The sequence below is a fragment of the Oncorhynchus keta genome, chromosome 30, assembly GCF_023373465.1.
Source record: "Oncorhynchus keta strain PuntledgeMale-10-30-2019 chromosome 30, Oket_V2, whole genome shotgun sequence".
Lineage (NCBI taxonomy): Eukaryota > Metazoa > Chordata > Actinopteri > Salmoniformes > Salmonidae > Oncorhynchus > Oncorhynchus keta.
In genome coordinates this window covers 35117649-35144148 of record NC_068450.1, presented here as the reverse complement: position 1 = coordinate 35144148, position 26500 = coordinate 35117649, and the positions used below count along the sequence as shown (strand labels likewise).

General features: G+C 42.9%; 1 protein-coding gene across 1 annotated transcript; it reads left to right on the top strand.

Moving 5' to 3' along the window:
• Positions 1-16841: 16841 nt before the first annotated feature.
• Positions 16842-23044, top strand: LOC118383220 (neuronal PAS domain-containing protein 4A-like). The gene is made up of 8 exons (XM_052486982.1): positions 16842-17353; positions 17838-18001; positions 18125-18227; positions 18345-18654; positions 18793-18902; positions 19091-19226; positions 19352-21075; positions 21198-23044. The coding sequence occupies exons 1-8, from the start codon at positions 17179-17181 to the stop codon at positions 21224-21226; spliced, it is 2751 nt and encodes a 916-aa protein (XP_052342942.1). The 5' UTR covers positions 16842-17178; the 3' UTR covers positions 21227-23044.
• The last annotated feature ends 3456 nt before the right edge of the window (positions 23045-26500 follow it).

Below are 26500 nucleotides of genomic sequence, written 5' to 3'. Positions count from 1 at the left end.
TATATATATATATATATATATATATATATATATATATATAGAGAGAGAGAGAGAGAGAGAGAGAGAGAGAGAGAGAGAGAGAGAGAGAGTGAGCGGGCGAACAGGCCAAACCCCCACTCTTACACTCGCCCAAGCCAATGGCATGTACAAGATGCTCAGCAGGCTCTGCTCACACTTACTGGCCTGAGGCCATACCACGACCAACAACATTGGACACTTTATGGAACAAAAAGCCTTCACTATATCATCCTGGAATATCCAGGGCCTGAGGTCATCTGCCTTTGGCCTAAAGAGCAGGAACCCGGACTTCACCAAAGAAATCGGTAATACAGACATTGTCATCATGCAAGAAACCTGGTATAGAGGAGACGGACCCACTGGTTGCCCTCTAGGTTACGGAGAGCTGGTAGTCCCATCCACCAAACTACCAGGTGTGAAACAGGGAAGGGACTCAGGGGGTATGCTAATTTGGTATAGAGCAGACCTAACTTACTCCATTAAATTAATCAAAACAGGAACATTTTACATTTGGCTAGAAATTCAAAAGGAAATGATCTTAACAGAGAAAAATGTTCTCCTGTGTGCTACCTATATCCCCCACTAGAATCCCCATACTTTAATGAAGACAGCTTATCCATCCTGGAGGGGGAAATCAATAATTTCCAGGCCCAGGGACATGTACTAGTCTGTGGCGACCTAAATGCCAGAACCGGACAAGAACCTGACACCCTCATCACACAGGGGGACAAACACCTGCCTGCAGGAGACAGCATTCCCTCCCGCATATGCCCCCCTAGGCACAACTATGACAACATAACAAACAAAAACGGGTCACAACTCCTGCATGTCTGTCGCTGGGTATGTACATAGTCAATGGTAGGCTTCGAGGGGACTCCTATGGTAGGTACACCTGTAGCTCATCTCTTGGCAGTAGTACTGTAGACAACTTTATCACTGACCTCAACCCAGAGTCTCTCACAGCGTTCACAGTCAGCCCACTGACACCCCTATCAGACCACAGCAAAATCACAGTCTACTTGAACAGAGCAATACCCAATCACAAGGCATCAAAGCCAAAGGAACTGAGTAACATTAAGAAATGCTATAGATGGAAGGAATGCAGTTTGGAAACCTACCAAAATACAATTAGGCAACAACAAATTCAATCCCTTCTAGACAATTTCCTGGGTAAAATGTTTCACTGCAATAGTGAAGGTGTAAACTTGGCAGTAGAAAATCTTAACAGTATATTTGACCTCTCAGCTTCCCTATCAAATTTAAAAATCTCAAATAGAAAACCAAAGAAAATGAACAACAATGACAAATGGTTTGATGAAGAATGCAAAAATCTAAGAAAGAAATTGAGAAACCTGTCCAACCAAAAACATAGAGACCCGGAAAACCTGAGTCTACGCCTTCACTATGGTGAATCACTAAAACAATACAGAAATACACTACGGAAAAAGAAGGAACAGCACGTCAGAAATCAGCTCAATTTAATTGAAGAATCCATACACTCTAACCAATTCTGGGAAAATTGGAAAACACTAAACAAACAACAACACGAAGAATGATCTATCCAAAATGGAGATGTATGGGTAAACCACTTCTCCAATCTTTTTGGCTCTATAACAAAGAATAAAGAGCAAAAACATATACATGATCAAATACAAATCTTAGAATCAACTATTAAAGATTACCATAACCCACTGGATTCTCCAATTACCTTGAACGAGTTACAGGACAAAATAAAAACCCTCCAACCCAAAAAGGCCTGTGGTGTTAATGGTATCCTTAATGAAATGATCAAATATACAGACAACAAATTCCAATTGGCTATACTAAAACTCTTTAACATCATCCTTAGCTCTGGCATCTTCCCCAATATTTGGAACCAAGGACTGATCACCCCAATCCACAAAGGTGGAGACAAATTTGACCCCAATAACTACCGTGGAATATGCGTCAACAGTAACCTTGGGAAAATCCTCTGCATTATCATTAACAGCAGACTCGTACATTTCCTCCATGAAAACAATGTACTGAGCAAATGTCAAATAGGATTTTTACCAAATTACCGTACAACAGACCATGTATTCACCCTGCACACCCTAATTGACAACCAAACAAACCAAAACAAAGGCAAAGTCTTCTCATGCTTTGTTGATTTCAAAAAAGCCTTCAACTCAATTTGGCATGAGGGTCTGCTATACAAACTGATGAAAAGTGGTGTTGGGGGTAAAACATACAACATTATAAAATCCATGTACACAAACAACAAGTGTGCGGTTAAAATTGGCAAAAAACACACACATTTCTTTACACAGAGTCGTGGGGTGAGACAGGGATGCAGCTTAAGCCCCACCCTCTTCAACATATATATCAACGAATTGGCGCGGGCACTAGAAAAGTCTGCAGCACCCGGCCTCCCCCTGCTAGAATCCGAAGTCAAATGTCTACTGTTTGCTGATGATCTGGTGCTTCTGTTACCAACTAAGGAGGGCCTACAGCAGCACCTAGATCTGTTCCCAACCAAGGAGGGCCTACAGCAGCACCTAGATCTGTTCCCAACCAAGGAGGGCCTACAGCAGCACCTAGATCTGTTCCCAACCAAGGACGGCCTACAGCAGCACCGAGATCTGTTCCCAACCAAGGAGGGCCTACAGCAGCACCGAGATCTGTTCCCAACCAAGGAGGGCCTACAGCAGCACCTAGATCTGTTCCCAACCAAGGAGGGCCTACAGCAGCACCTAGATCTGTTCCCAACCAAGGAGGGCCTACAGCAGCACCTAGATCTGTTCCCAACCAAGGAGGGCCTACAGAAGCACCTAGATCTGTTCCCAACCAAGGAGGGCCTACAGCAGCACCGAGATCTGTTCCCAACCAAGGAGGGCCTACAGCAGCACCTAGATCTTCTGCACAGATTCTGTCAGACCTGGGCCCTGACAGTAAATCTCAGTAAGACCAAAATAATGGTGTTCCAAAAAAGGTCCAGTCGCCAGGACCACAAATACAAATTCCATCTAGACACTGTTGCCCTAGAGCACACAAAAAACTATACATACCTTGGCCTAAACATCAGCGCCACAGGTAACTTCCACAAAGCTGTGAACGATCTGAGAGACAAGGCAAGAAGGGCATTCTATGCCATCAAAAGGAACATAAATTTCAACATACCAATTAGGATCTGGCTAAAAATACTTGATTCAGTCATAGAGCCCATTGCCCTTTAAGGTTGTGAGGTCTGGGGTCCGCTCACCAACCAAGACTTCACAAAATGGGACAAACACCAAATTGAGACTCTGCACACAGAATTCTGCAAAAATATCCTCTGTGTACAACGAAGAACACCAAATAATGCATGCAGAGCAGAATTAGGCCAATACCCACTAATTATTTATCAAAATCCAGAAAAGAGCTGTTAAATTCTACAACCACCTAAAAGGAAGCTATTCCCAAACTTCCATAACAAAGCCATCACCTACAGAGAGATGAACCTGGAGAAGAGTCCCCTATGCAAGCTGGTCCTGGGGTTCTGTTCACAAACACAAACACGCCCCACAGAGCCCCAGGACAGCAGCACAATTAGACCCGAACAAATCATTAGAAAACAAAAAGAGAATTACATGACACATTGGAAAGAATTAACAAAAAAACAGAGCAAACTAGAATGCTATTTGGCCGTAAACAGAGAGTACACAGTGGCAGAATACCTGTCCACTGTGACTGATCCAAACTTAAGGAAAGCTTTGACTATATACAGACTTAGTAAGCATAACCTTGCTATTGAGAAAGGCCGCCGTAGACAGACCTGGCTCTCAAGAGAAGACAGGCTATGTGCACACTGCCCACAAAATGAGGTGGAAACTGAGCTGCACTTCCTAACCTCCTGTCCAACGTATGACCATATTAGAGATACATATTTCCCTCAGATTACACAGATCCACAAAGAATTCGAAAACAAATCCAATTTTGATAAACTCTCATATCTTCTGGGGGAAATTCCACAGTGTGCCATCACAGCAGCAAGATTCGTGACCTGTTGCCACAAGAAAAGGGCGACCAGTGAAGAACAAACACCATTGTAAATACAACCCATATTTATGCTTATTTATTTTCCCTTGTGTTCTTTAACCATTTGTACATTGTTACAACACTGTATATATCTATATGTATAATATGACATTTGTAATGTCTTTATTGTTTTGAAATTTCTGTATGTGTAATGTTTACTGTTAATTTGTATTGTTTATTTAACTTTTGTATATTATCTACCTCACTTGCTTTGGCAATGTTAACACTTTTCCCATGCCAATAAAGCCCCTTGAATTGAATTGAATTGAGAGAGAGATTTTTTTTTGCTCAAAATGTGGAGCTCAAAACAGGTGGGTACTGATTCTTTTTATAGTGGATATTACATTTATATTGTGCTTGGCTGGGCTGATCAGACAGTGGATTGCGCAGTCTGATGGAACAGAGTAAATAGGCATTTTAACATCATAGATTTAGCCGGTGGTAACTTGTGGAATAGACACCAGCTGGAATGCGGTTTTAACCAATCAGTATTCACGATTAGACCCACCCGTTGTATAATGTCATTGAGCCATGAGACAGCCTTATTGGATTCATTGAAGGCCTCTCAATTAGACAGGCTACTCATCCCTGCAACCCTCTTACCATTTCACATGCCTGCCCATAATGACTGTCATTATCATGACAAGCACAACAAAGGAAGTGATGGCAATTTGTCCAGGCCACTGCTGCGTCGACATAGTGTGTAGGACACGATGTGCTTCTGAAATTGCCAGGCGAAAAAATAAAGATGCATACTATTTTTGGTGAAATATGGGATAGAAATAGCTATGAAGTGTTTTGAATAATCGTGATCCGAAAATGATCTGATATTGGAGTAAAAACACACAGTAGCCTACCAACAAGCATCAGACCAGAGCATAGATTCCTTAAACATCTCTGGATGCCAGGCATCTGGCAATAGGCCTACACTGTAACAAATTGCTGTAGTTTTTACAGTAAAAACGCACAGTAATGCCATGGTTTATCCGTTAACAATATAATGATGTAGACTGCAATGCATCTTGGGTTGCCATACAGGCATGAAGATGAACAGCAATAACGGTTAGTTCTAGGCCCATCGGATTATGGCATTGCGCGGTGTTTTCTGGTGAATTATTGTACAGACCTGTAGACTGAAGCAGCCATCAAGTGGGTTAAATCATATTTACATTAATCAGCCATACAATGACAAAACCATTTCTCACTAGGTTACGGCTCCCAACGTAAAATAGCTAACATAATCACATAGTCTATGGTAAATAATTGGCCATTTGGGCAAGTAGGCTACATTAAATTAGTTGAATTTTCAAATAACATTTAGCATCGGGAGCCCATGAATCGGTTTGAAAACGCCAAGTGCGAGCCTTCAGTCTAAAACTATTATTATTAATAGCATATTCCAAGTTCTGTTTCACCCAAATATTTTTGTACGTGAGATAACAGGTAGGTGTACCCTCCCTTAGCTAAATATTGGAACATTGCTTGAATCAAGATGCAATAGATTCCAGATGTATTTTCGTTATGTCCGTTATGGCTTGATGGTTCGAATGTGTAATCAATCGGTCTATTTGTTGGCGAGATAGCTGCATTACAGCTGTCATTTCAGGTGAATTTAGGTAAACAACTCTCAGCCACAAACGTTAGTTTGCTATCCAGAATTGAACTATTTATATAACTTCTAATTTTGGGATTTGGATTATAGAAATAAATACAGGCTACTGCAGCTTGAACTGAGACAGTTTATTTGTTTCATTTTTTAAATTTTTTATCCAGAATCAACCTTACACAGTTCAAATGTTTCAGTGCAAATCGTGTATGTATGAATCTAATACAGTAGTATCATAAGTACAGCACATGAAACTTCATAGAAATGGACTAAATTGCTCTTTTAATTGTGGCATGCCCAAATGTTCAGGCAATTTACTGCCTTTAAATCTCACTTACACAGAGACCACAAAGGATATCAAAGGTCTGTGAAAAGTGCTCAATTTCAACCAGCAGACAAAATGGTGATTTGCCCAATAGACATTTGTCCGTTCATATGTTAACATTTGACAGATTTTTTTTTTCATTTGAAGGATCATTTGCAAGAGGGCAGAGAAATGAGTTGCTCTTTTATGGGATGTGAAAAAACATGCTGTTAAATCTACATTATCGTCTCATACAGTACCAAGTCAAAAGTTTGGACACACATGTACTCATTCAAGGGTTTTTCTTTATTTTTTTAACCATTTTCTACATTGTAGAATAATAGTGATGACATCAGCACTGTGAAATAACACATGGAATCATGTAGTAACCAAAACAGTGTAAAACAAATCAAAATATATTTAATATTTTATATTCTTCTTTTTATATTCTTCTTTGCCTTGATGACAGCTTTGCACACTCTTGGCATTCTCTCAACCAGCTTCACCTGGAATGCTTTTCCAACAGTCTTGAAGAAGTTCCCACATATGCTGAGCACTTGTTGGCTGCTTTTCCTTCACTCTGTGGTCCAACTCACCCCAAACCATCTCATTACACAGCCTGGAGGTGTGAAAAACAAATGATAGTCCCACTAAGCGCAAACCAGATGGGATGGCGTATCGCTGCAGAATGCTGTGGCAGCCATGCTGGTTAAGTGTGCCTTGAATTCTAAATAAATCACTGACAGTGTCACCAGCAAAGCACCCCCACAACATCACAGCTCCTCCTCCATGTTTCACGGTGGGAACCACACATGCAGAGATCATCCGTTCCCCTACTGTGCGTCTCACAAAGACATGGCGGTTGGAACCAAAAATCTCAAATTTGGACTCATCAGACCAAAGGACAGATTACCACTGGTCTAATGTCCATTGCTCGTATTTGTTGACCCAAGCAAGTCTCTTCTTCTTATTGGTGTCCTTTAGTAGTGGTTTCTTTGCAGCAATTTGACCATGAAGGCCTGATTCATACAGTCTCCTCTGAACTTGATGTTGAAATGTGTCTGTTATTTGAACTATGTGAAGCATTTATTTAGGCTGCAATCTGAGGTGCAAATTGGTGAAGTGAAATGAAAAAAAAACTTATTTCAAAAATTTAAATTTAAATAAAAAAACAGAAAAGTGGTGTGTGCATATGTATTCACTTCCTTTGCTATGAAGCCCCTAAATAAGATCAGGTGCAACCAATCACCTTCAGAAGTCACATAATTAGTTAGATTGCACACAGGTGGACTTTATTTAAGTGTCACATGATCTCAGTATATATACACCTGTTCTGAAAGGCCCCAGAATCTGCAACACCACTAAGCAAGGGGCGCCGCTGTCACGGTCTTCCTCCTCTTCATCTGAAGAGGAGAGGCGAGAAAGATCAGAGGACCAAAATGCAGTGTTCATAGTGAATTTTAATAAAGAGAACACTGAACACTGCAACACTATACAAAAGAGTAACAAAAACAATAAACCAATGACAACTGTGAAGCTACAAATGAAACCTGTGCTGACACAAGCCACAAACATAGACAATCACCCACAAACAAACAGTGCAACCCAGGCTACCTAAGTATGATTCTCAATTAGAGACAACTAATGACACCTGCCACTGATTGAGAACCATACTAGGCCGAAACATAGAAATCCCAAATCATAGAAAATCAAACATAGACCGCCAACTCACACCCTGACCATACTAAATAAATACAAAACAAAGAAAATAAAGGTCAGAACGTGACAGCCACCAAGCAAGCAGCACCATGAAGACCATGGAGCTCTCCAAACAGGTCAGGGACAAAGTTGTGGAGTACAGATCAGGGTTGGGTTATAATAAAAATATCAGAAACTTTGAACATCCTACGGAGCACCATTAAAGCCATTATTAAAAAAATAGAAGTAATATGGCACCATAACAAACCTGCCAAGAGAGGGCCGCCCACCAAAACTCATGGACCTGCAAGGAGGGCATTAATCAGAGAGGCAACAAAGAGACCAAAGATAACCATGAAGGAGTGGCAAAGCTCCACAGTGGAGATTGGATTATCTGTCTATAGGACCACTTTAAGTCATTCTCTCCATACAGCTGGGCTTACGGAAGAGTGGCTAGAAAAAAAAACATTGCTTAAAGAAAAAAATAAGCAAACACATTTGGTGTTTGCCAAAAGGCATGTGGGAGACTCCCCAAATATATGGAAGAAGGTACTTTGGTCAGATGAGACTAAAATGTAGCTTTTTGGCCATCAAGGAAAACGCTATGTCTGGTGCAAACTCAACACCTCTCATCAACCCAAGAACACCATCCCCACAGTGAAGCATGGTGGTGGCAGCATCATGCTGTGGGGGTGTTTTTCATCGGCAGGGACTGGGAAACCTGTTTCAGTCAGAATTGAAGGAATGATGGATGGCGCTAAATACAGGGAAATTCTTGAGGGAAACCTGTGTCAGTCTTCCAGAGATTTGAGACTGGGATGGAGGTTCACCTTCCAGCAGGACAATGACCCTAAGCATACTGCTAAAGCAACACTCGGGAGGTTTAAGGGGAAACATTTAACATTTGGAATGGCCTAGTCAAAGCCCAGACCTCAATCCAATTGAGAATCTGCGGTATGACTTAAAGATTGCCGTGCACCAGTGGAACCCATCCAAATTGAAGGAGCTGGAGCAGTTTTGCCTTGAAGACTGGGCAAAAATCCCAGTGGCTAGATGTGCCAAGCTTATAGAGACATACCCCCAGAGACTTGCAGCTGTAATTGCTGCAAAAGGTGGCTCTAAAAAGTATTGACTTTGGGTGGCTGAATAGTTATGCACGCTCAAGTTTTCAATTTTTTTTATTTATTTATTTTTGTTTCACAAAAACCTATATTTAGCATTTTCAAGGTGGTAGGCATGTTGTGTTGGGGGGGTGACTACTTCCGCAAGCCACTGTATGAGTCAGTGTTGGAAAATGTTACTGAGACCCCTGGTGTGTCTACAGAGAATGACTTTAAAGAGGACCTAGAGGCAGGCGGCCCCTTGGACAGTGTTGATGAAGCTCTCTTTAAAAAAAAATCTTACACTGTTTTATTAAAAGCTTCTGACAAAGTTATTGTTTTCTATCTCTGTCATTCAGTCTGCTGTTGAAGAATTTCAAGATATTCATTTCCTTGGTCAATCACATTTTCTTTCAAAGCTCAAGGAGAAGGTGGGTGTACTTGGCATTCCTGAGAATGATTTAAAACAATGTAATTGAAGAGCTGAAAAAGGAGGATCTTCTTAAGGCCTGTAATGATTCTTTACGAACAAATCAGCATCAAAGACTATCTTTAAAAACACTTTCAATTATGTTGAACCTGTGCCCTTTTATTTATGCACTAATGAATCTGGGAAAGAGTGCTTTGCCCAGTATGTCCCTATGAATAAAACACTTGGTGCCTTTTTTGAGTCAGACATTCAAGACACAGTATGAGAAAGCACTGATAAGGAAATCTTTGGGATGGACAGAATATTGCAGACAATGCTTTATTTAAAACATAACCATCATTTTTAGCCTTAATACTTTATCGAGATGCATCTGAGGTTGCAAATCCTTTGGGATCAGGGAAAAAGAAACACAAGGTGCTTGCTTTCTATCTTACTCTAGGTGACATGTTGCCTTAGAACAGGTCAAATATTGATCAATTGCAACTAGTCCTTCTGTGCAGAGAGCAAGATTTTAAGCATTTTGGACGGGAATTAGTTCTTCACCCATTGCAAAGAGATCTTAAGGAGCTAGAGGATGGTGGTATTGTTTTAGTAGATGGATGTGTTTTGAGAGGTGCTTTAGGTGCCATACCTGGAGATAATCTGGGATCTTACAGTATTGGGGGCTCTGTGGAAAATGTCAGCCAGGGGAACATATTTTTGGCGATATTGTGACATTGACAGAGCAACATTTGAGTCTAATCCACTGTCAACTGGAACTGCCCAGTCCTGTACTGTACTGTACATAGAAGATACTGTACATACATGTACTGTACATAGAAGCTAATGACAGTGGATGGGGTGTCACATTTGATTCTCTATTTATGAGCTTAGGTACTTCCATGTTTGCCAGCCTGGACTGCTTCCTTGCCTTGGTCATGTCTGCTAAATGGCATATATTATTATTATTATTATTATGACCTCTTCAAGGGCATTGTCTCTTTTGACCTTGCACTGTTCATTAATCATTATGGTCAATCAAGAGAAACTTTTTACATATTTAGAATTGAGCAGATGCATCAGCCAATTTAAATACCTTGGGAGTGATGGTAATGACAGACCTCCTGAGATAAGCCCTGACAGTGAGCAGCTAAGTGGTGTCTGTTGAGAGTGCTCCCCCTCTCAGTTGAAGATTGGATCAAAAATCAACCAGATAGTGGTGTATGGCAGTTGATTTTGCTCCTAAGACACATATATGTGCATCAGCCATGACTGCTGACCAGGTGGCATATCTTGAAGTCCTTATTGATAAATATATCAATTTCAGAACTGAGAATTTTCCTGACAAACCCCTCAAGCCAAAGCACCATTACCCCGAGCTTGTCATTAGGTTCAAGCCACTTATTCGTCTCTGGACGTTGAGGTTCTAAAGTAAGCATACTTACTTCAACCAGTGTGCACGGAAATGGCACAACTTTAAGAATCTATGTGGGACTCTAGCAGAGAAACACCAACTGTTCCAAGCCTATTGAAGTGCTGGCAGTTTATTTCTGCCTCTCATTCAGGTAGAAAAGGGAACTGACTTTTATCCCAGTGATTACAACAAGAAGATTTGAGCATTCAGTCGCTGCATTTCACTTCAAATCTGACAACACAGTTATTTTAAATTATATCACTGTCAAAGGCACAAAGTACAGAAAGGAAATGTATGTTGTGATGGGGAAAGATGAGGATGGATTGCAAATGGGTGAGATGAAGTTGATCCTGGTCCATTGCTACTCTTCTGTTTATTTTCTTTTAGAGAGGCAGCAGGCTATGCAGCTCGTTGATTTAGATATTCACTGCCTAACAGGAGTAGCCCAGGACTCAAAATTGATCTGCATTAAGCATGAAAACCGTCTTGATTATTACCCCATAGTAGAGTACAAGGTATTGGGCAAATCAATGATGATTCTTCATCATTCTTTCCCTTTGTTGTAGAGCCGTGACAGCGCTGGGAGAGGAGATAAGAGAGGCAGTATTGTCAGTGCTACCAGATTTGCCTGAGCAGACACTTTCATCCCTCCTGGACAAGCCAGCAAGTAGAGGCAAAGTCAGACCTTCAATTTCTTAAAGAAGAAGACCTACAGGAGCACATCAGACTAGGATTGCACATTTTGGGGAATACCCAGAGGTCGAAAATGTCAGTGGGAATTAACAGGAGTATATGGGAATTAACGGGAATATATGGGAATTAACGGAAATATATGCACATTGATATTAATTCCATTTAAATGTAGATGTTTTTTGCATTGGATATATTTACCATATGGAGACAGAAAGAGACAGACTCCTTCCTCTCCAGGAGACTGTTGCTGGGCAGCTTCCATGTGGTGCTCTTATTCTTCTCACTTTGTTTAGTGAGGTAAATTGCTGTTATAACTTGATGACCCTTCACATACCTAACCATTTCCTTGGCTCTCTTGTAGAGTGTATCCATTGTTTTCAGTGCCATGATGTCCTTGAGAAGCATATTCAATGCATGAGCAGCACAGCCAATGGGTGTGAAGTGAGGGTAGGACTCCTCCACTTTAGACCAAGCAGCCTTCATGTTCGCAGCATTGTCTATCACCAGTGCAAATACTTTCCGTGGTCCAAGGTCATTGATGACTGCCTTCAGCTCATCTGCAATGTAGAGACCGGTGTGTCTGTTGTCCCTTGTGTCTGTGCTCTTGTAGAATACTGGTTGAAGGGGAGAATGTAGTTAATTATTCCTTGCCCACAAACATTCGACCACCCATCAGAGATGATTGCAATACAGTCTGCTTTCTCTGTGATTTGCTTGACCTTGACTTGAACTCTGTTAAACACTCCATCCAGCAAATGAGTAGATAAAGCATGTCCGGTTTGAGGGGTGTATGTTGGGTGAAGAACATTCAGAAATCTCTTCTAATACACATTGCCTGTGAGCCTCAGCGGTGAACCAGTTGTGTACAAAGCTCGAGCAAGACATTCATTAGAATTTCTCTGACTACATTCCTCCATTGAGTCAAACAAACTTCTGATTCCAGGAGGACCATGAGCTGGTGCTATCGATAAGGTGTCTGATTCATCATTTTTACCTCGAATAGAAGTAGAGGGACTTTTGTCAGAGGTTGCTTGTTGTGAGCGCTGTGGGAACTTTATGCACTTGGCCAGATGATTCTGCATCTTTGTTGCATTCTTCACATATGATTTGGCACAGTATTTGTTAATGTACACAGCTTTTCCTTTTACATTAGCTGCAGTGAAATGTCTCCACACATCAGATAGTGCCTGTGGCATTTACCTGTAAAGATTAGAAAATAATGAGTAAAAAAACATCCCTGTACAGATAAATAGTTAAGGATTTAGATTAAACAACTCCTTTGTAAGATAATTTTTAAAAAAATGAAACATGTATAGAAACAGGTGAATTAACACTCCTAAGGTAGCAGGCTCAAGCGAGCTAAAACCCACATGGTTGCATAAACTAACTAGCAGAAATTGTTAACAAGTTAGAAATGATTTGAACACAGTTTGCTGTAGGCTACTATTTACTAGTTAACAAAAAATATTGTATGTCATATAAAATATACTCACCCCACCCAGTATTGTAATCAAAACTTACCAGAAAGCATGTAGTCCTTGGCTCAAACAGTGTAGTAGTGTGGGCTCAATAGCATTTTATTAATGTGCAAGATCTTGAGAATCATCTGTACATGTGATGGAAGAATCCACTGTGCATGCAGAGGGTTGCAATTCCATTGAATAGTTTTGGGGATAGTTTAACCAAAATATACCACAAGAGCTAGAATTGCTTTATTTTTATCCCACAAAAAAAGGTTCACTGTTAAAAGCTAACTTTTTGATGAATTTATGCAATATTACCCAAATTCCAGGGCCTAACTTACCATGGAAAATTTCCGGAAGAATTCCAGATATTTACCAGAAAGTTTCCAACCCTTGGCAACCAATACAATGGTGGAAGCTGCTAAATGCATGGAGATTTGAAGGTATTACATTTTGCTAAAAGATTTACAAGTAATTTACAGTTGAGAGGAAATGATTGGAGTTTTATTAGTTGAGCAACTAAACTCATAAAAAAATAAACATCTTTTCACTGTCAACTGCGTTTATTTTCAGCAAACTTAAGATGTGTAAATGTTTGTATGAACATAACAAGACTCAACAACTGAGACATAAACTGAGCAAGTTCCACAGACATGTGACTAACAGAAATGGAATAATGTGTCCCTGAACAAAGGGGGGGTCAAAATCAAAAGTAACAGTCAGTATCTGGTGTGGCCACCAGCTGCATTAACATGATATTTATTCGGGACGTTGTTCTATTTTGAAGATTGATACATTTGAAAACATTTTGTTGTCTTGTTACAAACTATCATTATTTGTTATGTCACATACAAGCTAGAATATCATTAAACATACATTTGTAAAGGAAGATGCTTCTCAGTTGTGTAGATGGGGTGGTTGCATCCATCCTAACTAATGCTATTATGGAAACCCTTGATTTGGTGAAGTTAAGTCAAACCAGGACTGTTACGATTAACAATTGTATTCTGTTCTGATTAATCATTTTCAGATGTACACTTTTTGATAGGTGCTAGGGGGAAAGGTTTGTAATTTAAGTGTTTGTGATGAAGCCCATTTGGCTACAGTTTATTGGCATTTCCTACCGAGCAACGGCGAAGTTGTACTATTGGAGCTTATAGAATGTGTTGTCACTTTTCTTTCTTTACATTAAACCATGCTTAATAACATTTGGTTTACTTGTTTTGGTAATGCAAATGTTTTAGAAGTTTACAGTACTGTTGGCATATTTTATCTGTGAATGTCATATGTTACTGTAAAAGCACATACAACAGATACATTACAGTAATTTAACAGCAATTCGAGTTGCCAAGTAAATCCTGTACATTTCGTCGATGCAAGTAATTATTGTAAAATAGAAGTACAATAATATATTATAATTAGAACGGTGTACAGGTACTGTAATAATACAGAAAATTGCTGTTATTTATAAACAGTAAGTTATTGTAGTACATCTACGGCAACATGTTGTAATTATAATTTACAGTAAATCACTGTTGTTTTACAGTACTTTTACTGGCAACTTTTTTTGCCATTCGTTTCATGTAATTTCTACAGTCAATTTTTACAGTGTACCTCCCTGACAATTTACATGGGAGAAAATGCCCTTTTCACTCTACCCAGTGCTGAACATAGTGGTTGTAGCTCTCTTCATTCAAAAACTGTCTGTAATTTTATCCACAAAACAAGAACACAGGTCAACAGTCAGTAAAGTATGAATATAGAAGACAGACCAATGATGCAGGCTAATGCAGATCCATTTGATCGTTCATGTACAGTATGCCATGTGGGAAGCTGTTCATATGCATTTGCGAAAAGGGCAAACTTCTTTAAGTCGATCCAATTGTGGGAAGCTGTTTATACTGCTCTGTCTTAACACGTTATCCATTGTTACTGTACCTTTCTGCATATGCGGAAATAAACATTTGATGAACGCCATCACTCTATGTGACAATTATTGTGTAGGTATACATAAAGAGGAACATGCAGGTGTTTTGTTTGATGTTGAGGCGTAATAAACGCTCCTAGAGAGCGATGCAGCGCTACCGAGAGCTGAAACGTCTATGTAGCTGTCCATGGTGCTGAAATATATTGCGGCCGCTCTAAAATAAAGCATTTGCGGTGAAAGGGAAGGTCCGTGAAATCGAAGTTTGTGAACATGCAACATATATTTTGAGCCTTAAAAAAAACATCTGTCTAAAAATAGGGACAATTGGAGATAGAAGCGGGGGTGCGCCACTGAGTGAATGTGTCAGTTACGGGTGAGAGCTATTTATAGAAACCAGGAGATTCATCTCTGTGCTCGTGCTCTGTTTGCAACAGGTGTGGTGTTTGTGTGTGTGTGTGTGTGTGTGTGTGTGTGTGTGTGTGTGTGTGTGTGTGTGTGTGTGTGTGTGTGTGTGTGTGTGTGTGTGTGTGTGTGTGTGTGTGTGTGTGTGTGTGTGTGTGTGTGTGTGTGTGTGTGTGTGTGTGTGTGTTTAGGCCAATATACTTTGAGTATCCTATAAAATATATACAATTCTACAAAACTGTTTGTATGCTTCAACTATCACTTGGACTATTTACTACACTTTAAGACGCAGTAAGAACACCATGACAACATTTTTGCAACATACTTTCATACAGTTCCTTTCAAATAATTTCACAAAACATCACATTTCATCTCAAATTGAGCTTCCACAATTCACTGGATCCGACTGTCTTCTCACAGGTTTTTACACATCAGTGGTAGATGTAGATACGAATGACTGCTGCAAAGCCTCCATCCCCAAGCCTTCAAATAATTTAGGCAACGTTTTATATGATAGTTTGATTGAAGAGAATGTATTTTGGGCAAGAACAAACTCTGGTCTTATCTGTTCAGCCCATAGAGAAAGGGTTGGGCTATGATCATGTTGTTTGGATCTATGTTTTTCGACAAAGCGAAAAAAACACCATTTGCAAATATGAACACGGGTGCTTATAAAAAAGATGCAACTGTAACCTGTGAAAATGGTTACAAGGCTTTCCCAAATAATTCCCCGTTTGGATGCAATCCACGCCTAAGGTTTTCAACCAGAAGAACCAGCCAGGTTTCAATGCATAGACTAGACATAGCTCAGCATCACCCTTAGCTACATTCCGTTCAAATGACCTTATAAGGAAGGATGTTGCAGTTTATGTAACATATAGGCTATACAGCGCGATTAGGCTGTCTCTCCTCTTCCTTTGCGCGTTAGCCCCGAAGGCACTGCGCTGCCTGACAACTGAATTTCAGTCAGAATGGTGGATTCCATTCACAAAAAGCGACTGAATTTGGTGATGTAACACTGCCCCACTGTCCCGCGTTTCTCCCTGAAGCAGACTTCCACCAATGCTAGAATAACTTTTTGCTGGAATATTGTTAATATATAACCTTGGCATGCATCTGCATGCGTTACCCTAGAGGTCGACGGTGGACGCTTTTAAAGAAGGCATCGCATCGTTCATAATCATAACATTAAACATGTTATGAGCTCGTCTGGCGAGGCATAGATGCATTTGCATAATCTAGGCTACTGATAACCTAGCATACACTATATTAGGAATGATACATTTTCAGAGAGGATTAATCGTTCCTCGGGTGTCAGACATAAAAACAAATCTTCTCAGTTTCACTGCCCCCCCCCCCTCTCTCTCTCTCCCTCTCCCCTCCCTTACACCGGAGTCCGGTGACTCCGTCTACGTTTTACGTTTGTCTCCGCCCATTCCTCGGTTTTGTCCAAATCGGGCTTTTTGCGTCGCCGGAGCTCCCGATATCAAGCCAACGTCATCATTGGGTAGAGGGAAGAGCTGACGTCAGAAAAGAGTCACCAAAAGGAGAGGGTAGGAGCAGTAGGGGGAGCGGGCAGAGGGAGAGAATTTCACCATTGCTAACATTGAATCCCCCTTGGCCCCCCTTCTCTCTAGCCCCCCTCTTCCTACAACGTCGGTGTTGGCGCGTTGGGAGCCCCCCTTCGTCACCGGAATCCCAGCCTATATAACTTACTCGAGAGCAGAGTCCCTCCACCAGATTTACGGGATCCGGATATCTGGGCGAGAGACGGCTACTACAGCCGCCGAATCACTCACACTCTGAACCGGTGGAAAGCCATCCAGCGGCTAGCCAGCAACCTTACTGGACGCTGTGGCGGAACCGAAGAGGAAAAAAGAACGGATAGGAGAAGGTCTGAAGCCTTACTCTGGAACAAGCTGAGATGACATTCCAATAGTAAAACGACAAGGTTATTACTACTAGCCTTTCTCTGACACCTCATCTTGGGAGAAAGAGACTCAGACCTCATCTGACGCAACGGTCAATATTCAGTTGAGTTTCCCCTTCAAGTCCAGGGAATTTAGTCAACCACTATAACAGGCTACAATGTATCGATCAACGAAGGGCGCGTCGAAGGCTCGAAGGGACCAAATCAACGCGGAGATTCGGAACCTGAAGGACTTGCTTCCCATCTCCGATGCGGAAAAGGCACGGCTCTCATACCTACATATCATGTCCCTTGCCAGCATGTACACCAGAAAATCGGTCTTCTTCTCTCAAGGTAAGCGCGACTTAGCTTATAACGGACAAGTTCAGATACACCCAGTGTATAACCCATAGCCTGTTGATTCATAACTAAGGAATGCTTGTGAATGAAACATATACTGACAAACTGTTGCTTCCATCCGTCTGAGCTAGTTGCATGCTACCTTTGGCTTTCCGCTTGAATCAACAGGTGCCATATTTCTTGTCGAAAGAAACAGTTGATGAATTCATGTCTACATGTGAATTATGTTGTTTATGAATATATATAAGGAAATATTATAGTGCTTTGTTTGAGCTTCTGGCGTGAAAAACTATTTTAGAGCCGAGTGTCGCTATCTAGTGCTGAAACGCTTCTATCGCTGTCCATGGCACTGAAATCTAATGCGGCCGTTCTATAGCTACTGCAGGGAGCATAAACGTTCCCTTTGTGGTATGATGACATCCATTAGCTAGACGAAAACATAATTTAAAAAACATTTCAAATCATCTTTTCTTTTTAGAATCGGGATCCGCTGGCAGTCTCGAGGAAAGCGCGAGGTTCCTGTCTTTCCACGAGCTGTCAGAGCTGGTGCAGGAGCTACCAGGGTTCCTGCTCCTGCTGACTGGGGAAGGCAAGCTGCTCTACCTGTCAGACAGCGTCTCCGAGCACCTCGGCCACTCCATGGTGAGTTCACGGGAGACCGTATCATGTCTAAATAGCAAACTAGTAAATTAGCTGTAATTTAGATTTTGCCTCAGGGATTTCATGAATATGCTAAATAAAAACGACTCTTTCTCGATGTTTCAGGTGGATCTGGTTGCCCAGGGTGACAGTGTGTATGATATCATTGACCCTACTGACCACTTCATCATGAGGACCAACCTAGCCCCTCCTACATCACCTGACACAGGTAAGATGCGCCTTCCTATTTCCAATGGTACTGAAACGTGTTACAAATGGCTCGCATTTATATCACTCAGATCATTTCTGATATTCACAATTTCTCCTTTCCTCTTCTTCCTCTCAGATCGTCTATTCCGTTGTCGTTTCAACACTTCCAAGTCGGTGCGCAGGCAGAGTGCTGGGAACAAGCTGGTTCTGGTCCGGGCACGCTGCCCTTTCCCACCCTCCTCTTCTACCACCCCTAGCTCCTACTGGACATCCAATCCCGTCTGGATGTGCTTCTGTTCGCCTCTGGAGGCCGTCCCCACCCGCTCTGGTCCTGGGGGGGACCAAGTTCCAGCTCTGATCCCTCCTGCTGCTGAGAACAACTTCTTCCTAGCCTCGTTCCAATCTCAACACAGCCGAGACATGAGGCTCCAGAATGCACAGGACAGGTGAGGTCACACCCATTGACCAGGCAACGCCACCTGTTGCTTTAGATCGTCTGAGTGATGGCATGACGTGTACGCTTTGTAGTTAGAAGTATGTTGAAGACATAGACTTACCATGTCTTCTCTCCATCTTCCCTGTAGTGTCAGTGTTTACCTTGGCCTTGATGTGTCAGCCCTGAGGTCTCGCTCCTGGTACAGCCTCCTCCACCCACAGGACCTGTCACACGCCTCCACTCAGCACTGCAGCCTGTGTAAGTACCAATTCAGTTCACCACACAACAATCACACACAGACGCACCAACACAAATGTGAACTCAATTAAACTGCATCCACCATTATATGGAGCAAACTTCACTACAAACCCACCATTAAAGTTCTGTGATGTGATCAGTTGTAGAACACTGTCTGATGTCGATGTTCTCTCTTTGTTCCCCCACAGTGAGAGAGGGAGGAGAGGGTAGATCTGAGATGGTGGTACGGGTGGAGTCTGCAGACCACTCCTGGGTCTGGCTCTACATGGTACTGCAGCTGGAGGCAGGAGACAGCCCTATCAGCAGCAACAACTACATCATCAGGTACTACCTCTACCCTATGACAGATCATCATAACACATTTTCAATAGATATAAAGGAGATTGCAAAGAGCACAAGAGAATCTTACTAACCATTTCCATCTTTTTATCTTTCTGTTTCTTTCTCAGTGAGGCGGAGGCGTGGTCAGTGAGACAGCAGCTGAGCACAGAGCAGACCCAGCTGACTCTGGTACTGAGTACCAGTACCTCCCGCCAGGACAGCCTGAGCCTGTCCAGCCCAGACCAAGTCTTCACCCCAGGCAGCAGTGGCCTCTCAGCTCAGTCCTTCGACTTCAGCATGACTGTGTCCAGCAGTGTGGGCTCCTCAGACGAGACAGGGGGCGCCACCACTGAGCCTATGCAGGTGGAGGGCGACCCTCGCTCTAGTATTTCCTCTATTGAGGAGGAGAGCTTCTTTCAGCAGCAGCAGATGCCTGCCCCTGTCCAAACCCGCTCTGCTGCCTCCTCCCCCACCCCAGTTACCGTTGCCACGGTAGCAGACCTGGACTTCCTCACTCAGAACATTCTCCTGCCCCCCTCCTTCCAGCTCGAGCCCCCGCTGCCCGCCCTCCCCCTTCCACTCCCCCCAGTGCCCACCTCTCAGGAGCAGCAGACCAAAGAGTTTGTGTGTACGCCCCCCTACACACCCCAGCTGGGCGGAGGCAGCTTCCTGTTCGGCGAGCCCCTCTTTAGCTTTGACCCAACAGGCACCACCACACCCCCTCCCTCCACCACCACAGCTACAGCCACCACCTCCATCGCCCCCTCCCTCTCCCCCTCTGCCCCACCCACCACAGCCTCCAGCCCTGCTCCCCCCTCCTCCCTGTGCCTCACTGGCACCTCCACCGACCTGTTCTTCCCTGCCGATCCCTGCAGTGGCTCTATTTATGAGAAGCTACCCCCCACCCCTGACAGCCCTCGGGATGGGGACTGCACAGTGATGACCTTGCCTGAGGTTCGGGGACCCCTGTATGTAGATGTCCCTTTAGGGCCCTTTCACTACCCCCTCGAGGGCCTCCTCACCCCAGAGGCCTCCCCCGGTAAACAGCCTGGTCTCTCTTTCTTCTCCCTGGAGAGAGAGAGGGATAAGGAGAGAGCAGAGATCTCCCTCTTAGCTCAGCACATCAGCTCCTTAGCAGAGGGATTCTACCTGGATCCTCTCTTATCCAAACTATCCCCTCCTTCCATGTCCCCCTCCTCCTCCCCTCCCCCCCCGACCCTCTCACCATCCGTAGCCACTGCTGATGTTGACTCTATCCACATGCTGGGAGAGTTTTACCCCATCAAAGTGTGGAGAGGCCTGGACTTCCCCGTATTCCAAGATGATGATGACTCTCTGTTTGAAGAGAGCATCTTAGAAGCCCTGCTCCAGGACTTCTCCACCCCGCCACCCCTCTCCCCTTCCATCCCCCCGCCATCTCCCCCCAACCCAGTGTGCTGGCACTCACCCTCCCACTTTGAGGGGGTCAGCCACTTCTGTAGCGTCCAATCGGCGCACTGTTACCCCACGGCAAGGTGCGGGGCGACATTGGCCAGCGAGGCCGGGGCGATGGCAGAATGGGAGGGGCTGGGGGAGGAGCCTATGGAGATTGAGGTGGCGTCATCACCTCTGTCTTCCTGTTCCTCCATCCCAGCATCCCCTCCCCAGCGACTCACTGCCTCCCCCACCTCCGACCCCTCCACACCCGTCGCCCCCAACACGCCCGCCGTGCCTTGCGCCCAGTCCCTCCTGGTGGAGCTGGCCGTCCTGGAACCCATGTTTGGGGCAGGTGCCTCGATCGCCCCCGGCTTGGGGCAGCAACCTGAGTTGTATCAACTCCAGTGTCACCAGCCGCCACAGTGCTTCCACAAAGGTGAGAATCATTCAGTTAACTTGTTCTACTGTCTTTCTCTGTTTGATAAATGGATTAAGATGTTTTAAACCTGAACATACCAGACTAATGTGCCCTTCCTCTTTGTCTCTTGTGTTTTTCAGATGGGAGTGGAAGTGTTCCCCCGTTCTAAATAAGTCTGTGACTTACTTCATTAAGTATGGCATATTGTCATATTTCGTGGAGCTATTTTACTGAAAAGTAAAGATGATTTAAGTGTATAAATATATACATAATGTATACTACTAAAGGACTTTATTTCCTACATGTCTACTGAGAACAAATATTGCCTTCATATTTTTGTTCATTTATTTATTCATTCATGTATTTTTATTTTTATTTTTTAAATCAAACAATTTCACATTTACTTTCAACATTGACATAATGGTGCAACATTTACCAACTGAATGTACCCATGACTGACTGAGTTTTGGGTCCATTTGGTGCCACAGCTTTTCTGTAACATGAGCTTCAGATTGGATCAGTCAGAGACGTAACAAAACCTCTGACCTTGTAAAGCGCCGTTTAACTTCCAGACCGCATTTGTATTCACTCATAGTGAAAAACCTGTTGCGAACCAAAAAAAAACGAGAATACCTTCTTTGATATTTCAATAGAAAAATGACTCTGAGCATTATTGCTTGTAATGCAGCAACGCAAACCCAAATCACAAATGTGGTGAAAGTCTATGTTTACAAAAATCTCTACTGACCTGGTACAACCACTGACAGTAGCTGACAAAAGGGGACCAGATTCCCTCTCTCACATCCTCAATATTCAGTTTCCAGAGAGACACATAGTTCTACTCGGACCTTATTGTATTCCTCTCTTGTCATAGCTTGAAAGGCCAAGTCTAAACATGTCAATACTGTAGTCAAACTAACCTAATACTTTGAGCTTTGAGTTTGCGGCTGAACATTTTAAAACATTTGACTTCATGTTTTCATTTCTCCATTACGAACTTGTGTATCAATGTGATGGTGTGCAAAAGAAAAACAACAATACAAAATGTGTGAAGACATAGGTCTTGGAATGTCCACACGCATGAACGCATGACGGAGGTTTCTGGCCTTTACCAGAAGGTGTTGCCGAATGGAAATCGTCTGGAAGTTACTCAACAACTGTGTCTGGTTCTGTTGTGTACAGGACCAGCACATTGTACATTAGACTCTGAATGTGGGCTCTTTAGGTCACCGTTCTCTTGGGCTTGGCTTCAAGGGCAGCTCTGCTGGATTTTCTTGCAGCATCAATATTTGCAATGCTGGCAGTTTATAGCGGCTCCTGTGTGCCTGGCATGGCCATGTCCTGCTGAACTCTGAACTCTATCTGAACTCTTTCTCTATGTCCATGAACCAATGGGCTGACAGTCACATCGTAGCTCTACTTGAGTTATGGTGTTGTGGGGCACAATACAGCTATGTGAATGACTATATGATTCTTCTTTTTTGAGAGGGGTTAGACAAGAATGGAAGTTTTGTTTTAAAAAATGACCTGAAAATAGTGTGATGGGTTACTATTTCTATTCAGTTCCTCCTAAGCGACACGGGTTGAGAATGGTACTATTCCCATGGTGTCGACGTGCTAACGTAGAGTTGTCTACGGTCAAGTAAAGGATTGATTCCTACGTTCTAGCTATTAAATGCTACGTTTAACATATGTGTAAGTATTATATTGTATGTGTTGAATTGACAAAGAAGAAACTGTTGATGCTCAATGCATAATGCATTATGTCTGTGGATGTAGGCACATGCAATTTTTTTGAAGGGTTGTACACATTTGTACATTTGTATAAATACATCAGTCTGTACATATCAGAGACATTTCTATTGTTTAAGATGGACTGTATACATGATTATATATTGAAGAAAGGACATTGTGGATCAGTGTTCTCTTGTGTTGCTGAAAAGTGTATTTGGTTGTCAAACAAATGCATTTATATTAAAGTGCACTTAAAGCGGTTGGATCTCTTTGTGTCGTCACTTCCTGTCCACCTCCTCCTCCTTCTACCTACTCTCATCATCATCCCCTCATCCCTCCCTCTCTCCTCTCTCCTCCCTCCCTCGCTCTCTCCTCCGTTTCTTCCCCTGGAGCGAGCTCCGCTCAGCAACAGCACTGACGCAACGATCTGACTCAGACTGACGCACACGCTCCACACCGAGGCTCTCACACACACAGGCACACACCACACACACACAGTTGGCCTCCCACTCAAGCAGGCATGTTCACTTTGACACACACATTTACACAGGGGCGGACTGGGATCAAAGATCGGCTCTGGCATTTCTAACACGCCAGCTGTTTTTCCACCTGACCATCCCCCAAGCCACCAGATATTTTGCGAAAAAATAAATAAATTAATAGTTAGACAGGCCCACAAGGCAAAACATTGACCAGCCCATCTGACATTTGTCTGAAATACCAGATGGCCAGCCCGCCCCTGCACACACACCCAATAGGAGCCCCTCCATCTTTACAAATAGCAGCAGATCACACTCACTCAATGTACCTGCTACTCTGAGAGCGTGCTGTGATGGTGTCAGACTCCATATATAGGCATTCCTGTGTCGAAGCTCTGATTCAAGCAGCCCCCTCTTTCCTCAGCCTCCGATTCAGATGGGAGGGGGGACTGGGGGAGCCAGAGAGAGAGAGAAAGAGAGAGAGAAGGGAGAGAGGGGGGAGAAAAAGAGAGCAAGAGAAGAGAGGAAGCCAAAACCAGAGAGAAAGAGGGACAGTCATGATGAATGTACTATCAATCACTGACTAGTACCCAGTGAAAGCTCTGTGCTCTACACATCATGGAGGGCACATTTTTTGTAAAATCATTAACGTTACATGAGTGATGGGCATTGCCATGTTACTGTGTAAATGCATCCTGCCACCTCCCCAGGTCCCTCAAATCTAATTTCAAAAGCAGATCTGCAGGATAGGGTACAAATGTGAGGCCTTTAATATCTTATGTACTAAACCCTATATACTAAACCTGCCATACCAACACTTAGTTTCAGCACCAGTCACTGCAGTGAGCCGCCTGGAGATGAGAGAAGCAGAGATAGAATAGATTGTAGCTCTCTCCTGTCATCTTGTGGCGAAGCAAAAGTAGTGCATATTCAAACACTGGTACTCATTGGGAAAAAAAGAAACGTCCTCTCACTGTCAACTGAGTTTATTTTCAGCAAACTTAACATGTGTAAATATTTGTATGAACATAACAAGATTCAACAACTGAGACATAAACTGAACAAGTTCCACAGACATGTGACTAACAGAAATGGAATAATGTGTCCCTGAACAAAGGGTGGGTCAAAATCAAAAGTAACAATCAGTATCTGGTGTGGCCACCAGCTGCATTAAGTACTGCAGTGCATCTCCTCCTCATGGACTGCACCAGATTTGTCAGTTCTCGCTGTGAGATGTTACCCCACTCTTTCACCAAGGCACCTGGAAGTTCCTGGACATTTCTGGGGGGGGAATGACCCTGGCCCTCACCCTCTGATCCAACAGGTCCCAGACGTGCTCAATGGGATTGAGATCCGAGCTCTTCGCTGGCCATGGTAGAACACTGACACTCCTGACTTGCAGGAAATCATGCATAGAATGAGCAGTATGGCTGGTGGCATTGTCATGCTGGAGGGTCTTGTCAGGATGAGCCTGCAGGAAGGGTACCACATGAGGGAGGTCTGCCACAGCGAGGACGATCAGCTGTCCGTCCTGTCTCCCTGAGGCACTGGCTTAGGCGTCTCACAGTACGGACATAGCAATTTATTGCCCTGGCCACATCTGCAGTCCTCATGTCTCCTTGCAGCATGCCTTAGGCACGTTCACGCAGATGAGCAAGGACCCTGGGCATCTTTATTTTGGTGTTTTTCAAAGTCAGTAGAAAGACCTCTTTCGTGTCCTAAGTTTTCATAACTGTGACCTTAATTGCCTACCGTCTGTAAGCTGTTAGTGTCTTAACGACCGTTCCACAGGTGCTTGTTCATTAATTGTTTATGGTTCATTGAACAAGCCTGGGAAATAGTGTTTAAACCCTTCACAATGAATATCTGTGAAGTTATTGGGATTTTTACAAATTGTCTTTGAAAGACACGGTCCTGGAAAAGGGACGTTTCTTTTCTTGCTTTGTTTACTTCCATGGGGCAGAGAAAGAAAAAACATTTATAAAGCTAATTCCTGCAATTCTACACATTTTGCCATGACTTACACCATGCTCATATTTGGTATCTTAATAGGATTCCCTTTATCTGTTGTGAAAGCAGCAGCTACTTTTCCTGGGGTCCACACAAAACATGAAACATGACATAATACAGAACATTAACAGATAAGAACAACTCAAGGACTGAACTACATATATTTAAAATCGACGCATATAGCCTACATGTCAACACATAGACACAAAATATTTAGGTCAAATAAGAGAGAGCTATTGTTGCTTTAACTGTTTGTTTAACTCAGGTTTGCTGCTCATTTGAGAAACATGAAATGGAAGATAGTTTCATGCAATAATGGCTCTATATTATACTGTACACTTTCTTCAATTTGCTCTGGATTTGGGGACTGTGAAAAGACCCCTGGTGGCATGTCTAGTGTCAGAACATATTAATGGTTCTCATAAAAAGAGAAGTAATACAGTCAGACTCTCCTCAACTCTTAGCCAAGAGAGACTGGCATGAATAGTACTTATATTAGCCCTCTGATTACAATGACGAGCAAGACGTACTGCTCTGTTCTGGGCCAGTTGCAGCTTAACTAGATCTTTCTTTGCAGGACATGACCACATGACTGGACAATAATCAAGATTAGACAAAACTAGAGCCTGCAGGACTTGCTTTGTGGAGTGTGGTGTCAAAAAAGCCGAGCATCTCTTTATTATGGACAGACCTCTTGAATCTACAACCATTGAATCTACAGTGCTGCGAGAAAGTATTTGCCTCCTTCCTGATTTCGTATTTTTTTTGCACATTTGTCACAATTAAGTGTTTCAGATCATCAAACAAATGTAAATATTACACAAAGATTACCCAAGTAAACACAAAATGCAGTGAAGTGATGATTTTATTTATTAAGGGAAAAAAGCTATCCGAACCTTCATGGCCCTATGTGAAAAAGTAATTGCCCCCTAAACCTAATAACTGGGTGTGCCACCCTCAGCAGCAACAACTGCAATCAACTTGCAAATGAGTCTGACATAATGTGTCTTATCTCACCAGCACTAATGAGATTGGTGTGCCGGATGCATGTTGCATCAGAGCTTCTCAAAGCGCCGGGGGCGTTGTGGACAGTGTGCACCTCATCTCTGCTGTCACATCCAACCTCAAATCAAATCAAATCAAATGTTATTTGTCACATGCAGATGTTAGTGCGAGTGTAGCGAAATGCTTGTGCTTCTAGTTCCGACAATGCAGTAATA